A 16387-nucleotide genomic window follows, 5' to 3' on the forward strand; every position below is an offset into this window, starting at 1 on the left:
CCTCTAAAATCAAAACTCCTAAAACATATGGACCACTTAAATGTGGGACTTTACTAATAATTAAAATATTAACTGTTGTGTTTTTACATTCTTCCATTTGGTTCATAGGATCTAATGTTGCATGGGTACTCCATTTTAGACAGAGTATCAGTACCGGGTATGTACCGGGTACGTACCAGGTACCGGTACGAGTATGGTACTCTCCCGGTACGCACCGACGCCGTACCTATTTTTCTTTTTTGTTTTTTGCATTGGGTACACGCGTGGTACACCAATCCAAAAAAAATATGATTTTTTTTTCTCTTTTTCTTTTATTAGTTTTTTTTATAGGAAGATTTAGGTTTTTTGTTTGTTTATAATATAAAAGTAGCAACTACGGCTAAAAAACAATAACAAAGTAGCCGCCGAAATTATTCACTCATTCATTAAAAAGGAATAGGCTCAATTCACAGAGAGATGAAAATCTAGTTTTTATTCATACCAATCTTCGTCTTCTCTCGAGGAAGAGAAATAGTAATACTTATAATGAAAGTGCAACAAAAATGTGGGATATTCGTATAGATGAATGAGATTTATTTAATATATAGTTGATATTCTTGAAATTGTTAGTCTTTCTCACGGTGAACCTAACTAGAGGTCGCTTTTTTTAGTGATGATGGAGAGGGAAACAATTGACTCTTTTTGAGCTAATTGCTTTTTAATTTTATATTTTGATGTTTCGAACAATTTAAATTACTTTTAAAGTGTGGTGTGATATTTCTTATGTTTAATTATTTGTTTTAACAATATAATTCTATTATTTAATATATATAATTATATTTTTAAAAAAATAGCGACGTACCCGTACCATAGTTTTTCTAAAAATGACGTACCCTTTACCGGTACCCATATCAGATACCGGTACCGTACCCGCATCCTGACAACATAGGTCATCTAATTTGGTCTCTATAAACATCTCAAATTTTGTTTTTAGCCTCTATAAAATTTTGGAGCAACTTTTGGGCAGTAGAGTATTTCCTATCATGATATTTAACACTACTTTAATTAACTTTTTTTTTGTCACAAATCTATACCATACTCCAATACATTTTTGACAATATGGTTACAATTATTATTACAAAATAAAATCTATGCCATGAATTTATGAAAAAAATACTATTCGATATAAAATAAAAATAATAAATATTTTTTATTATCCATAAATTCTAGCTCAACTCACAAAAAAATGTCAAAATTATTAGGGTTGGACGTCATGATCATGGTTCAAATCCCGCATCCTTCACTTATGTGTGTGAGTTTATATCAATTGTGACATTTCGTCTATGTACGAAAGAAAAAATTTATTTGAAGGAAAAATATAGTATTTAAAGATGAATCTTAATTTACGATCGGGAGGGGACTGAAACCACTTGATGCCAGAATTGACACTCGAACCAGATTCAACAAAACAAAAAAATCTTAATTGCTAAATTAAATAATTTTTAACCAATTTTTTTTTTGCTTAAAACAAAGTTACTATTTTTTTCTTTCTTTTTTTTTTTTTAAGATTTTTTTTAGATAACCAAAATATTCGAGGAGTAATAATAAATACGTACTAGTATTATCCGCAGTGTCTTTGCTGCTTATGTTTTTGTCTTTCGAACCTTTCTTCTTCGTTCTCTTGCCTTCGCTCTTTTCATCCTCTCGTTCTTTTCAAAACCCTCTTCTTCCTTCGTGTTCCATTCAACTCTAGGGTTAGGGTTAGGGTTTTTCCCCCTTTCTATCTAATTCCATCACACCTCTCTCTCTCTCTCTAGGCTTTAATTTCACTTTTCTTTGGATCTCGATCTACTTATTTCTGTTACTGCAATGGACGCTCGCAAGCGTGGAAGGGTTGATGCTTCCGTCAACGTTAACGGCGGCTCCGTCAAGAAAACCAAACAAGGTTCACCTCTCAATTTCTCTCTTCATTATAATTTTTGTTTAATTTTTTGATTTTATGATCTTTTTATGTTTGTTTGTGGTTCTTGCAACTTGTATGCAATTCTTGTTTAAATCTCATAAACGATACTAAAAAAAATCACTTTTTTTTTGATAGAAAAAAAATCACTTTTTTAAAAGTTGTTTGTTTCTTGTTTATGTAGAGATATACATATGCATGGTTTTGTTGCTTATTTAGCTTAAATTTTCCATTTAAATTAATTTTAGGATACATGGTTTTGTTGTTTTTGATTGCGTGAAATATTATAAAAAACAACAAAACACCAAAAAAATCCTTCATTGTCATTGGTTATGTGAAATTCAACCACATACTTCTTCAATTGAAGCAATTAGCCACTCAAAAATTATAAAACTTTGTAAGTAAACAATACCCTCTCAAACCGTGTTGTCGAAATTGTAAGCCGGTACAATCCAAATCAAAACATTTTAAACCGAAAAACATCGAGTACAACCAAAATCTTAAATATTAAACCCTAAATAGCAACAGAGTTGTGTAACTGAGAGTTTCAAAGTTTAAGATGATTGCTTCAATTGGAAGCACAAGGGGGGAAATTTCACATGACCCTGAATTGAAGGTTTCTTTAATTCCAAAACATTATTACTACTCAAACAAAAGAATAATTTTTGTAACAGCTTTTTGGAATAATGTGTACTAGATTTAATAAGTTAGAGAAAATGAACTGAGAAAAAGTAATTAATGTTTTGCAACAGAAATGGACTCTTTATCAAGTGGTGTAGGAAGCAAAACGAAGCCTTGTACCAAGTTTTTCAGGTTCTAATCTATTCCTATCTAAGAATTAAGCCTTGTAATAATTGTCATAATTCGTAAAACTAAATTGTGTAATTATGCATATTAACTTGGTATTCAAAGCTTTTATACAGGTACATACTGTTCATTGATCTAATCAAGAGAATAATGATTTATTAATGGAGTTCGGTAAAGATAATAATTTTCAGGAAAACCCATGGCAATGGGAACACTATATCTAAGATAATTGATTATTTTTCTCATCCATACACTCTGTTCCTTAATAAGTTTAAATGTTGCTTTCCATTTAAGGATTAATAACTTTTCAGCTTTACTGTGTTCTATTCCTCATGAACCCACCTTGCAATTGGTAATACAATAACTGAGTGTTGGATCAGGTGTTATGTCCAAGTTACGTTTATGTATGTCTAAAATACAATAACTGAGTATTGGATTTGTAACATATTTCAAGAGAGAACTTTGTTTTTAGTCACCTATAACTTCAACTAACTAGTTGTATCCAATCTCGCATTCTGGTTCTATCAAGCTTTTGGTAAAAAATTGGAGGTAAATCTCATCAAAAGATGTGTTGTTCAATATTTTAAACCACTCTCTCCAGATAGTTATGTTCAAAATCTTTCGTTCCCTTTGTTCCATAGCAATGGTGATTTCTTGATCTGCTTTGTTGCATGGTCACTTCTTTAGTTCTTTTATCTTCAAGACAAGTTTCTATTTTACCCAAAATGCTCTCCATAGATATATAAGATATAAAAATCCTTCACGACTATAAAGTCTGTTCGAGACTTACCTTTGATTGCATTCTGTGTGTTTAGGTAGTACTGAGGTGCATCTGCAATGATTATTGTGGTCAATTAAGAAATAGGGAATTCTTGGTAATTTTTTTTAAATCAGGAATAATCATCCAAGTCCATAAAAAACCTATTGGTAATGTCTTTAAACGAAATGTCAGTGTGTGCTGTGTGCTTTGTTTACCACATACATCTGGTTCTTTGTGGTTTTGTGCCGTGCCACAACAGTGTTTTTGTTGTTTTTCCTAGCTGTATCTATGTTGCTGTTGCCACTGCTCTTGGCTGTCCTGTGGTTTTTGCCGAATCTGTTTTTGAACTTCTGTGCTGCATAATCTTTTCAACATTGATGCAATATATAATTATGCTTTTTTTCAATTGACTGCGGTTTACAGGTTATAGTGTTTGGATTTGGCTCGTTTAAAATAAGAGGTTTACTTTAGAGGATATATTGTAGACTAGAGGTATAACCATTCATTGGAAAATCAACGGATGGAATTTTTAACTTCTTTCCTCAACAGTTCTAACTCTGTCATTCACCCAATTAAGTGTGCCCCTTTAGTTGAGCTACATCCATTTTGCGTATGTGAATTCATGTTTGATTTTAAATATGTTATTTCGGTAGGATCTTTCAATTTGTATCCCGGCTTCATAATACCCTATCATATTCATATGTCAAATCGTCATCCAAACCACTGCCTTCTAGGTATTTCTTGATAGATTCTTCATCTAATTTACTCTGCCTCTAGCAATTGGGCTAACCTCCATATAATTTACCCTCCGTACTACGGAGTCTATAGATCTCCTCACCGGGTGCCTCCTCCACACATGCCCAAACCAACCAAGTCTAGATTTAACCGTCTTTTCTTCAATAGGTGCTTGCTACCCCAACGCTGTCTCTCCCTCTAATATATTATTCTTAATCCTATCCTATCTAGCATTTCCACATACCTAGCATTCTTGTTCTGCTACACTCAATTTACTCTAGAGTAGGGGCATTTAAGTTTCTTATTCGAAGGGGATGCTGCACGTTGTTGGGTTTTGCAAACTCTAGCGTCATAGTGAAGCCTAGTCTCGTGTTATGGTTGTATCAATTCTGCATCCTGTACGAGGATTCTTACTACTATTTGAAATAGACACCATTAACTTATCTGGTTTGATTACTGCCAGTGTAGTGATTTAGCACTTTCTAACTTTTGGTGGTTAGAATATTTTCATCAACTTAACCCATTTGGAAACCTACCATTGGTTTTTCCCATTACTCCGTACACGCTTAGTTTAGCATATTAAAGCCAATGAGATATGATTTGGTTCCTGTGAAGTAACTTATAGGGTAGTGTAATATCTATCCTTTGGTGGACATAGTATGATTCATTAACTTAACACCATTGGAAAGAAAACCTACCATTGGTTTTTCCGTCAATGATTGTACACTCTGTCATGCCTATTATAGCCAATGAGATCTGGCCATAAGTTAACAAATAACATTGCGATAGTCATTGTTCCGATAGACAGGACATGCATAAATGCTTCTGTGTGCTATTTTCAACTCTTGGGATTACTCTTCCATTCCTCTGCAGCAGTTGTTGTATTATCTAAATCAAAATAAGGTTTTTCATATTTTGTTGACTCTGTTAAGTTGAAATGTTGATTAAGAATTAAGATATATAGTGGAATGACGTATTATAGAAGAGACTCATTAGTCATTATGCTAAAACTGTGACCTGGTTTGTATGTGCGGGTGTTGCTGCCTTGCTGAATCTCTGCCCCATGTCACCTTTATTACTTTCCCGTGTTCAGTCAAGAATACCTACTATTAATCATTCACTTCAAGAACTTACTTTTGGGTTATCACATTTTTTTAAATTTTATTTGAGCATAGCACATGCATGATAATAATTTTATTTGTTTCTTTATGTTTTGCCATCCACATTTACATTCCTATATTCTTCTTAAGGAGGAAATTATTTACTGTTTATTTTTTTGTTACTATAGAAATCAGGAAATAAAAGGGGGAAGGTTGCAATTTTTTTTGTTACAGTAATACTTTAATATGATGATGATGATCTCATTTTGTTGTGCCATACCTGTTAATTTTGCAGCATTGCTGGCTGCCCATTCGGTGAGGGTTGTCACTTCTTGCATTTTGTTCCCGGTGGTTATAATGCTGTTGCCCAGATGATGAATTTAAAATCTGCTGCACCTCCTAGAAATGTTCCTGCGCCACCACCAGTTTCTAACAATGGTTCTGCACCACATTCTGTTAAAAGCCGCATATGCAACAAGTTCAATTCTGCTGAAGGCTGCAAATTTGGTGACAAGTGCCATTTTGCCCACGGTGAATGGGAACTTGGCAAACCTTATGCTCCATCAATTGATGATCACCGTCCTATGGCACCCACAACAGTTAATCGTATGGTTGGTCGAACAGAGGCTCCTTCTGGTCTGGGCACTACTAGCTTTGGTGCCAATTCTACTGCCAAGATCAGTGTAGAAGCTGCCTTGGCTGGAGCTATCATTGGAAAGGGTGGTGTGAATTCGAAGCAGATCTGTCGCCAAACAGGAGTCAAATTTTCAATTCGAGACCATGAATCTGATCCAAACCTTAGAAACATTGAACTTGAGGGAACATTTGATCAAATTGCACAAGCAAGTAACATGGTAAAAGATTTACTTTTGACTCTATCAGCGTCTGCCCCACCTAAATCCACCCCAGGTGTTCCTAGTGCCCCCGGTGCTGCTGCCCAACCTGGAAGAAACATCAAAACCAAGCTGTGTGAAAATTTTGCTAAAGGATCTTGCACTTTTGGAGAAAAATGTCACTTTGCCCATGGAGCTGCTGAATTGCGCAAACTAGGAATCTAAATTTGACCTTGGTCAGGTGTACTTTTTTCTTCTTTTATTAGCCAGGGCTATTACTATTATATTATTACTCTATTATTATTATTATCAATGTTACTATTGTTGTTGATTGCTACTTAGTGGTACTGACATGACTTATGATGTTAGTTTTGCCATTGCAAGTTTATTTTCAAAGCGACTTATTTGGGTTCCAAATGGGTCTGCTTTTATTTGTTACTATCTGTTTTCCTTTATGCGATGCTTGCCTTTCACAATATAATTTGTAGTGTTCTTTGGTCTCTCTTTTTCTAACCATGCTTCTTCGAATCTTCTTTCTATGTCCTAATCTTCAGAATGATTATCGTATTTTCTAGCATGAGTTACATATTTCTATATTGATTTCATTTAGTTCTACGTGTCTTGTATGTCCATTTCATTTTTCTCCATCTATGATGTCATCTTAGTAAAACTGATTATTTTCTTGTTGGCATCCTGCGATTAACATTCTCTATTTTTCTACTTTGTTGTTTTGCACGATGACCTCGAGGTACATACACCATGAGACTTTTGGTGTGACATGATCTCTAATTTTCACCTCTTAAAAGTGTTTCTTGTTAAAAATTATATTTCTTGGATGGATTGCTTACCGGTGGTTGAGGAACACTGTCATATAACTTATATGATGACAGTGTATATAACAATGGTTTATATTGAAAGCGCCTCAACAATCTTGAAAAGTTTTTGCTTTAGCTATGTGGGTGTCCGTTTTGGAATCTTTATAAACTATTCAGTATTTTCTTATTTAAAAGGCCATGTTATATAACATTTGAAAAAGAATCGTCTCTCGGTGCACCCTACAAGAATAAACCTGTGGGGAGAGAAAAAAGGATCTAGACTCTCCATGGCTGTTATGACGTCAACAGGTTGTAGGGCGACTGGATCTAACTTACAATGGGGATATTTTGATTTTAGATTCAACAGCTCTGCAGTCCGTTGCACCGAATACAAGTTGGATGAGATCTAAACTGGAGAACAAAAAATCAAGAAAAGATGGAGAAATATAGATAACTTTTTACAGAGATGGAGAATAAACTAATAACCTCATACCACATATCAATTGCATTGCATTTCTTAGTGTTTTCCATGTCCTTCCTCGAGCTTTTTATTTTACCCTTTCATTGCCACCATTTTATGTTAGAAATGTTAAATTGACCTTTTCTTGTATAATAGAACTTAAATGTGTTCAGTTTCCTTTTCTCCTATGGAGTCAGTTTCAAAGATTGAGAGAATCCATACAAATTTGATGCTGTTTTTACTATTCTCTTGCAAGAATTTAACTGTCATCCATAATCAATAATTTTGAATACATGTATAAAAACCGTTGTCTTCTTTTATAAAAACCGATGTCTCTTCTTTGTAAGATGTACAAATATACTTCAAAGCTAAAAAGAATTAATTGAAAACTTCCATTTTTTCTCCTCTCGTAAATTTACTACAAAGCTAAAAAGAAACTCTTCCATTTTCTGTTGAGATATCTATATTTCAATTTTAATTTGATCAATATATTTCAAAATTTTCTGTTGAGCTATAACTCTACTCATTGTAATTATTATGTTATTCAAATTGCAATAAAAATTCAAAAAGCAAGTAAAATCACACCCACAGATTTATTATTTAATGAAACAACAGTCATAACAACTATATGGCACAAGATGTACCATGTATATCATGTACAACACTTGGTCTCATACCCAAATTAAAGAGACAAACAACATACGTAACATTGATTGATTAAACATGAACAACATAATTCACAAACCAATAACCCTAATATTTACTACACAAATGAACAACTTTCAAATTTATAAATAACTAATACTTGGCAGGTGCACTCCCGGGTTGAGTTTCAGCCAGATGGACATTATTGGCCTTGGTGTTGGTATCAATTGAGTGCGAGCACATCGGAACTTCATTCCCAAACCCAAGCGTAGGGATCGTTGAAACGTGGTCAGTGGCCATTGGTTGTCCGCATCCATAGTCACCAATGGCAGTCTCCGCGTTGGTATGGTGGTTGCATTGATTAGTCATGTGATCAACATTTGCAGACGGTTTGGTTGCATCGCTGTGGTGGTGACTCTGATTAGACACGTTATCAGCATTTGCAGACGGTTTGGTTGCATCGGTGTTAGTCACGTGATCATCATTTGTAGATTGTTTGACTGCAGCATTGTGCTCACGTGCCTGCTGCTTCTCCGCTTCTGCTTGGTGGATCCTCTCCTCTTTCTTCAAGGTTGCCATTTCCTTTTGCATTGGATCATCTGTATTCATCCTCTCAGTCTGCAAAACAATCCAAACATTGTGTCAATTAAAAGTGAATACGTAACGTCAATCAATAACCGATAAAATTTAAACAAATTAACACTCCTAAATAAAATAAAAAATTGAATCAAGAAAAAATTGATATATTTAGGGTCTGTTTGAATTAGCTTATTTAAGCTTATGAAAAATAGCTTATGCAAGTAAATAAACTTTTACGTTATTTCATAAGTTCTCGCTAGCAAAATTGTATCTTCATAACCTATTATTATTTCATAAAATACCTTAACAAACTTATAAATAATATGTACAAGCTAAATTATTTTTACAAGCTGTTTTGCATAAGCTCCAATATAACACTATTATTATGAAACTAAACTAAAAATCCACGATTAAGCTCACATTTTCCTTCTTAAAAATCAACAATGTGCACAAAATAATTGTAAATAAATTTCAACATTAACATTAATCATAGGAAACAACAACAATTAAAAATGACGATACTCTCAAATACATTAGTTATTCAATAAATTTAAGAATAAAATATTTATTTATAATTTATAATTAAGGCTAGACAGAATATTAGAAAACAACATTGACAAGAAAAAAATATAGTAGATTTTCACCAAGGAATCAGAAAATTTAATTAATTTCATTGATTAATTAAGGAACATTTTTTCTTGAAAAATGAAAAATAATTAGAAAACCTTTTCTTGAACGGTGGCTTTGGTCTTCTCCATGCCAGACTTGGCAGAAGCACCCATGTTGGCTGCTGTTTCCTTCATGTTCTCAACTGCTTTCTTTGCTGCCTGCATTTTCACTCTCAATAATAATAATCACAAATAATCAAATTCTTCAACTTCTTTTTTTTCTTTCTCTATTGGGTCAGTTTCTTCTATTTCAAACGTGGGTGAAAAACACTGTTTATATATAGATTTTGATGAACCTCTATATTCTTCATAAGTGTCCTATACACAACATGTGTCAAGTTTCTAAAGGCCATTGAGTTAATCTTGTAACACTAATTGCCACGTCTCCTTAGACAAAGTTTATTAATAGCAACTGCTTTTAGGAAGTTAGGAATTGGTTGTGTGGGAGTCATCTCTATTGATAGGAAGAAAAAAGAAAAAAAATAAAACCATCAAAATTTAATTTATATAATTAACATTTTTTTTTTTTGGTCAGGTAGCCTAGTGGCTTGAAATTCCACCTTTAAAGATGGATAAGTGGAGTGTCCAGGGTTCGAACCCTGGCTTCTGCATATAAAATGCTGATGTCCCAACCAATTGAGCTAAGCTCATGGGGACATAATTAACATTTTTTTTTTACGGTTTATTTGATTAACATATCATAAAATGAGTTTAATGGAGATGCATAGAGGGTGTAAAATAATTTTATACGATTATTTGATAAAAAATTATCAACTTACCATGTCATATCAAGAAAGTAAGGTGAAATATGATTGTTATTAATTGATAAGAGTTTAATTGTTGTGCACCGTCGGTGTAATTTTTTTTTGCACATACATCCAATGATGTGTTGCCACATCATTTAATAAATGTGTCACATCATGTATTTTTAATTACCATACATGATGTGTCAGTATATTATTGGACGTATGTGCAAAATAACTTTACACCGACATTGCATGTAAATTAAATTCAATTGATAATGTAAAATTATTTTATATGGTCGGTGCATATTCATTTTTTTTCTAATAAAATATAAACTTTGAATAAATTTTTTAGAATTTAATTTATATACATTGTTATTGTAAAGTTATTTTATACATGTGTCTAATAACATATTGAACATTCCCGTAAATATTAAGTTCCTCATCAACCTGACAACCGGTACCATGGATGAATATTAATTGGAACGAAAGGTCGTACCAATGAAATCAAACCCACACGAGGTATTAGGTAAGGGGATCCTTTATCACCTTACCTATTTGTACTTGCGATAGAATGTTTCAGTCACAAGATTAAATATTTGGTGGATAGCATAAATTAGAAACCTCTCCTCCATTTTTGGTGAGGTTCATGTCCTAACCTCTCTCAAATTTGTTTTGCTGATGACCATGCCCAACCCACACCCATGTGTTGGATGTGCGACGACATCGAGTCTCAAAATTTTGAAATCCTAAGATCCTAGTTATATAATGTCAAATGCCAATGTTTATAAAATATTAGATGTACATCAATAAATTAAAAGTATAATAGCATTCAAGCTAGGTTTCTGGTTCAAATCTCAACATTTTTTTTTCTCTACACAAATTTAGAGATGAACCTCTGAATTTATTGGGCCAGCCTCGATCTTGACCCATCCTATTCGACCTAAATTTTGGTATAATAACTAAATAATGTTTTCTCTCCCCACCTCCGTGATTGTTTTATCCCCCTGAATTTTCAATTTTGCCATTGAAAAAATTTCGGTTCGTAGAAACCGAAATTTACTCTGAATTTGCACTAGTAAAAAATCGGTTTCTGCGAACCGAATTTTTCTGCAAGGGCAAAATTAAAATATTGAGGGTATAAAAGATTCATTGGAGGTGGGGAGAGAAAACATCTAACTAAATTTCTGGTAACTTGCAATCTGGCAAAATGTGAATGTTGACGAGAAAACATCTAACTGAATTTTAGGTAACTTGCAATCTGGCAAAATGTGAATGTTGACATAGAGGAAGAGTCAAATATAATGTGAGAAATAATAGGAATGAGTATTACATTACATTACAACAAATTAAACAAAGTCCAAAAATGAATGATATATGTATATCACCGTCCATGAATTGTAGGCCCTCCTTAATTTCATTTGATGATGACATTAATTTGGGCAACGATAGCTTAAATACTCATTCCATCATCTCTAACCCCTTCTCCAACTTTCACAATATATTAATTCTTTGGCTATACCCTTTCTCACACATAGGCAAACAAATATACAACACTCTCTCCTTCATCTTCAAGGTAATTTTCTATTATGTTTCATTTCTTTACTCTATTTAATTTGTTTTCTTATTATTAATTTGTACTTTTTTTTTATGGTTTGTGATTGAATTAAAATTGTTAAGGGTAAATCTAATATTGTAGCTCTTAGTCTTGTTTATACAACCGTATTTTTTGTTAGATCTAATAATTATCATTCCACAATTTTGTTTATAAGGCGAAGAACATCGAGACATCAGAGGACAAAACATTATAATCATTCATTTAAGGTGATTTTAGTGTTTGTTTTTGTGATTTTTGGCTTCTCAATTTTCTGTTTTTTCAGAAGATGTTTCAAGCTCTTTCATTTTCTGAAAAGCCTCGGCATGACATTAGGAACCATCACTATTAGTTTTAAATTGTAGTTACGATTATAATTATAGCTATAAATTGAACTTTAGTATTGTTCAAATGGTTTCTAACACATTTTTATTTATTACTTTAAGTTTAAATGAGATTCACAAAATTTGATTAGACTCGTCGATTTTTATCAATGAGTAGGTTGAAAAATATGTTATAAAAATGTTTTTAACATTGTCCTTAATTTTGTATGCTATACCCTCTTTCCAAAACGGACTTATGGCTACCAAAATTTCTTTGAAATAGTTTATGATGTGCCATTTCAAGTAGACCGTAAAAGTTTGATAGTGTAACTTCCTGAGATCAACAAAGATTAAATGTTCTCGAAAACAATTGTAAATTGATTATTGATATCATTTGATGAATGATGATTTTTCCTTCTATGATTTTAGAAAATCTCTATGAAATAAAAAACTAGCAGGGAGGGAAACCACTGAGTAGAACAGACCAACAAGAATCTCAGAAATTCAAACAAAACACACTCACACCATTTTATCGAGTCCAACACGAGACAAATTGCACCTTTCATTATACTCCCTCCGACTTTATTTATAAGCAAAAGTCAACAAAATTTTTTGGCCTTAAATATAAGCAAAAGTTACAAAAATCAAGTTTATTTAATGTTATTCTTCCAAAATTACCCTCATTAATTGCTCTACTTTTTAAAATGATTGTAGAGTTTCAATGCAAATTTAAGGTTATTTTAAGAATTGTAATAAAAATTTTACATAAAATCAAGACAAAAAGTATTTTCTTAATAAGTGTGTAAATGAGAATATTTGCTTACAAAAGAGGCCGAAGTAGTAGTAAAGTACTATTAATTACTCGTGACCCGTGCTTTGTTGAAATTAGGCAAGCCTACTTTTGTTGAAAAAATTATCACGTAACTCAAGCTAATCCCCACATTGCCATACATTTTATTGGCATTTATAAAATGTGATAGTATGTGTTTACATCATGTATTATTCAAATTATGGCAAAATAGTTAAATTAGAAAATTATTTGTGGTTGTGACAAAGCAAATCTTGCTTCTTATTTACTTATGTTAGTTAGTCTGTCTACATAGTTTAAGTCATCTATAAACCTATAAGCCATTATTGACACATTAAGGAATGAGTTTTATTTGTGGGATTTACTTTTGCATCCGTTACTCACGCGTCCTACGCCTTTTTTTTTTTACCCTTCCGCTACTTAAGTAGCGTACATTATAAAAATAAGAATTTCTAAAAATACCGTCCGCTACTTAAGTAGCGGACATTATAAATGTATGGTGTTTTGGGAAATGTCCACTACTTAAGTAGCAGACGAGAATATTTTGGTAAATTCGTAGGGCGCACGCCAGAATATGTAGATGACAAAATGAAATCTCTTTATTTGTTACATACTTTTTTTTTTGTCAAGTGTTACATACCTTTTTTAATAAGTAACAAGGACGTCCTTATTTTTCAACACGCAAAAGATCTTTTGCCAATTTATACCATTTTGCATTTTATACGATTTATCACTTTGCTTGTTTTTGTAACGATCAACTTAGCTATTTAAATTATATTTGTTGATTTGGATGAAAATTCCAACAATATTTGCATTTTATACAGAGTGTTATATGTATTAATAATAAAATTTTCGTCTTAGAACTAATACATTCAACACCTTAGTATGTTTAAGTGTTTCGAAGGTACTGTTTAACATGATTCATGTGATAATAGAATTCGACTCTTATGCTATATGGATCTTTCATATTTACGTCTTCAGAACATTAGTGATGATATGACGATTTTGATTTAAGCTTAATATTTTGAATTATAAAATAAAAATAAAATTTGTGTTTTTAAGCTTGTTTGATCTTGATCTAAAAACACTGTACCAAATGTATGAACTCGTAATCTCTATAATTGTAGGGGAGTACAAATCATAATTAGAGTAATGCTACATAGGACCAAATATTTTTATATACAAATACAACAAATATAATTACAGTAATTCTAATAATTATTACGTGAATTTTTGGTTGATAGGTTGTGTGAAAATGGGAGCGGGTGGCCATACCACTAATCGCCCATCACAAAGGAAAATGAAGAATGACGAACCTTTGAAGCGAGTCCCAATCACAAAACCGCCATTCACGCTTGGCGAAGTCAAGAAAGCAATTCCACCACATTGTTTCAACCGCTCCCTAATTCGCTCATTTTCCTATGTCATTGTAGACCTCACCATTGCTTCGATCATGGCGTACATTGCTACAAATTACTTCTTTACCCTTCCTCGCAATCACTTCCTTTGGGCCTGGCCCATTTATTGGGCCATCCAAGGATGCATTCTAACTGGAGTGTGGGTCATTGCACACGAATGTGGCCACCACGCGTTCAGTAATTACCAATGGGTTGATGATTTGGTAGGCCTTGTCCTTCATTCATGTCTTTTAGTACCTTATTTTTCGTGGAAATACAGTCACCGTCGCCATCACTCTAACACTGGTTCTCTCGAACGCGATGAAGTTTTTGTTCCTAAGAAAAAGTCTCAAATTGGTTGGTACTTTAAATACCTTGACAATCCACTAGGAAGATTTCTCACACTTACTATTACACTCACTCTAGGTTGGCCACTTTACTTAGCCTTCAATGTTTCGGGTCGGCCCTATGATAGGTTCGCTTCACATTACGATCCATATGGCCCAATTTATTCCGATCGTGAAAGACTTCAAATTTATATTTCAGATGTCGGGGTTCTTGCGGTTTCTTATGGGCTTTACCGCCTTTTTTCGGCCCAAGGTTTGAATTGGGTCATTTGTGTTTATGGAATTCCACTTCTTGTGGTTAATGGTTTTTTGGTTTTAATCACTTACTTGCAACACACTCATCCTGCTTTGCCTCATTATGATTCAACTGAATGGGATTGGATGAGAGGTGCTTTAGCTACTGTGGATAGAGATTATGGAATTCTTAATAAAGTTTTTCATAACATAACCGATACTCATGTGGTTCATCATATGTTTTCTACTATGCCTCATTATCATGCTATGGAAGCTACAAAGGCTGTGAAACCTATTTTGGGTGAATATTATCATTTTGACGAGACTCCTATTTTTAAGGCTATGTGGAGAGAAGCTAAGGAGTGTATTTATGTTGAGCCTGATGAAGGTAGTGAGATTAAAGGTGTCTATTGGTACAAAAATAAGTTGTAACAAGGTAATGTAATAGTGTCATAGTGTGATGGGAAGTGTGAAGTAGCTACCATTTAGGATGATATTTGCTTTGTTGTCTTAATTATGTTGTGTCTATGTTTCTAGTTATGAGTCTTTGGAATAATTGCTAATATGCTTATTCATGGAAATAATGGTCCTTAATAAAAGGACAGTGCGTAGTTATTTTAGTAATACTAATAAAGTTTAAGTCTTGCAATCGATCGTTAGTTGGTTCAGTGAGGATTGACGCTGAACTTCGTAGGGAGGACTACAGTTCGATATCCCCAACTGCGATCAGGAGGAGGCCGAAACCACTTGTGCCAAAACTGACATCCAAACTAGATTAGACGGTCTAGTGGACTGAATACTGATAGGACAAAAGTTTAAGTCTTGCAGTGGTATATTATATACAATTTTTAATATTGATGGTTTGAAATAATTTTGTGTCTTTTAAAGGTAGAAAATATAAAATTCATTATATTTATGTTATTTTGAAGCCTATAAAAGTTTGAGTTTTACTTTTCGCACCCAGTTTAAAGTGTACACTAAGTTTGTACTATAAATAGCGAACCGTGTTTCATCTAGGGGGCGCAGACGTTGGGTTTGAGTTAAAAATATCGTCACTCGTTATTTAGAGTGCGAAAAGTGCTCGCATTCTAGAAAGCAAGGGGCTAGTTTGGTCATTTCAGGGGATGACTGATAAATTTTAGAGGGTGCGAAAAGCAAATCCCTAGAAGTTTAACAATGCTCTTGGGCTTACAACCTTAAAGCCTCATACAGAAGTACAACCTTAAAGCCTCACAAAAAAGAAATTATAAGAGATTTACTTTTGCTGTCCTACGAGCGCGCCCTACAAAATTACCAATATATTCCCGTCGTCAGCTACTTATTAGGTAGTGGATTATATGGAGTGTTTTTTTTTTTTTTTAAAAAAAAAACTCATTTTTATAACATCCTAGCGAATCACAACTTTTACACTTTAAATTTCTGCAGATTTTTTGAGTTCAAGTTTTCTCCATTTGTTGTTGTATTGTTCAAGTACTGTTTCGATTACAATCAAGTTATAGGATTGTCAATTTGTTGCTCCATTTAATTCATCCAATTGCTGTTTGTTTTGGTTTTCACATTTTTATCTTCAACTGATATCATTGTTTCAGGAAGCAAATTT

The 16387-nt window shown here is 33.1% G+C and overlaps 3 protein-coding genes across 3 annotated transcripts; 2 read left to right on the forward strand and 1 right to left on the reverse strand.

Moving 5' to 3' along the window:
• The first annotated feature begins 1568 nt into the window (after positions 1 to 1568).
• On the forward strand, positions 1569 to 6612 carry LOC123898097 (zinc finger CCCH domain-containing protein 44). The gene is made up of 3 exons (XM_045948959.1): positions 1569 to 1924; positions 2692 to 2752; positions 5637 to 6612. Exons 1-3 carry the CDS (start codon positions 1849 to 1851, stop codon positions 6397 to 6399), a joined length of 900 nt encoding a protein of 299 aa, XP_045804915.1. The 5' UTR covers positions 1569 to 1848; the 3' UTR covers positions 6400 to 6612.
• Positions 6613 to 8013: 1401 nt separating this feature from the next.
• On the reverse strand, positions 8014 to 9595 carry LOC123898098 (18 kDa seed maturation protein-like). The gene is made up of 2 exons (XM_045948960.1): positions 9399 to 9595; positions 8014 to 8712 (listed from the first exon to the last, which is right to left on the reverse strand). The coding sequence occupies exons 1-2, from the start codon at positions 9504 to 9506 to the stop codon at positions 8248 to 8250; spliced, it is 573 nt and encodes a 190-aa protein (XP_045804916.1). The 5' UTR covers positions 9507 to 9595; the 3' UTR covers positions 8014 to 8247.
• Positions 9596 to 11484: 1889 nt separating this feature from the next.
• On the forward strand, positions 11485 to 16031 carry LOC123898279 (delta(12)-fatty-acid desaturase FAD2-like). The gene is made up of 2 exons (XM_045949194.1): positions 11485 to 11660; positions 14054 to 16031. The coding sequence occupies exon 2, from the start codon at positions 14065 to 14067 to the stop codon at positions 15217 to 15219; it is 1155 nt and encodes a 384-aa protein (XP_045805150.1). The 5' UTR covers positions 11485 to 11660; positions 14054 to 14064; the 3' UTR covers positions 15220 to 16031.
• Positions 16032 to 16387: the final 356 nt, after the last annotated feature.

This window comes from Trifolium pratense, linkage group LG7, assembly GCF_020283565.1.
Source record: "Trifolium pratense cultivar HEN17-A07 linkage group LG7, ARS_RC_1.1, whole genome shotgun sequence".
NCBI lineage: Eukaryota > Viridiplantae > Streptophyta > Magnoliopsida > Fabales > Fabaceae > Trifolium > Trifolium pratense.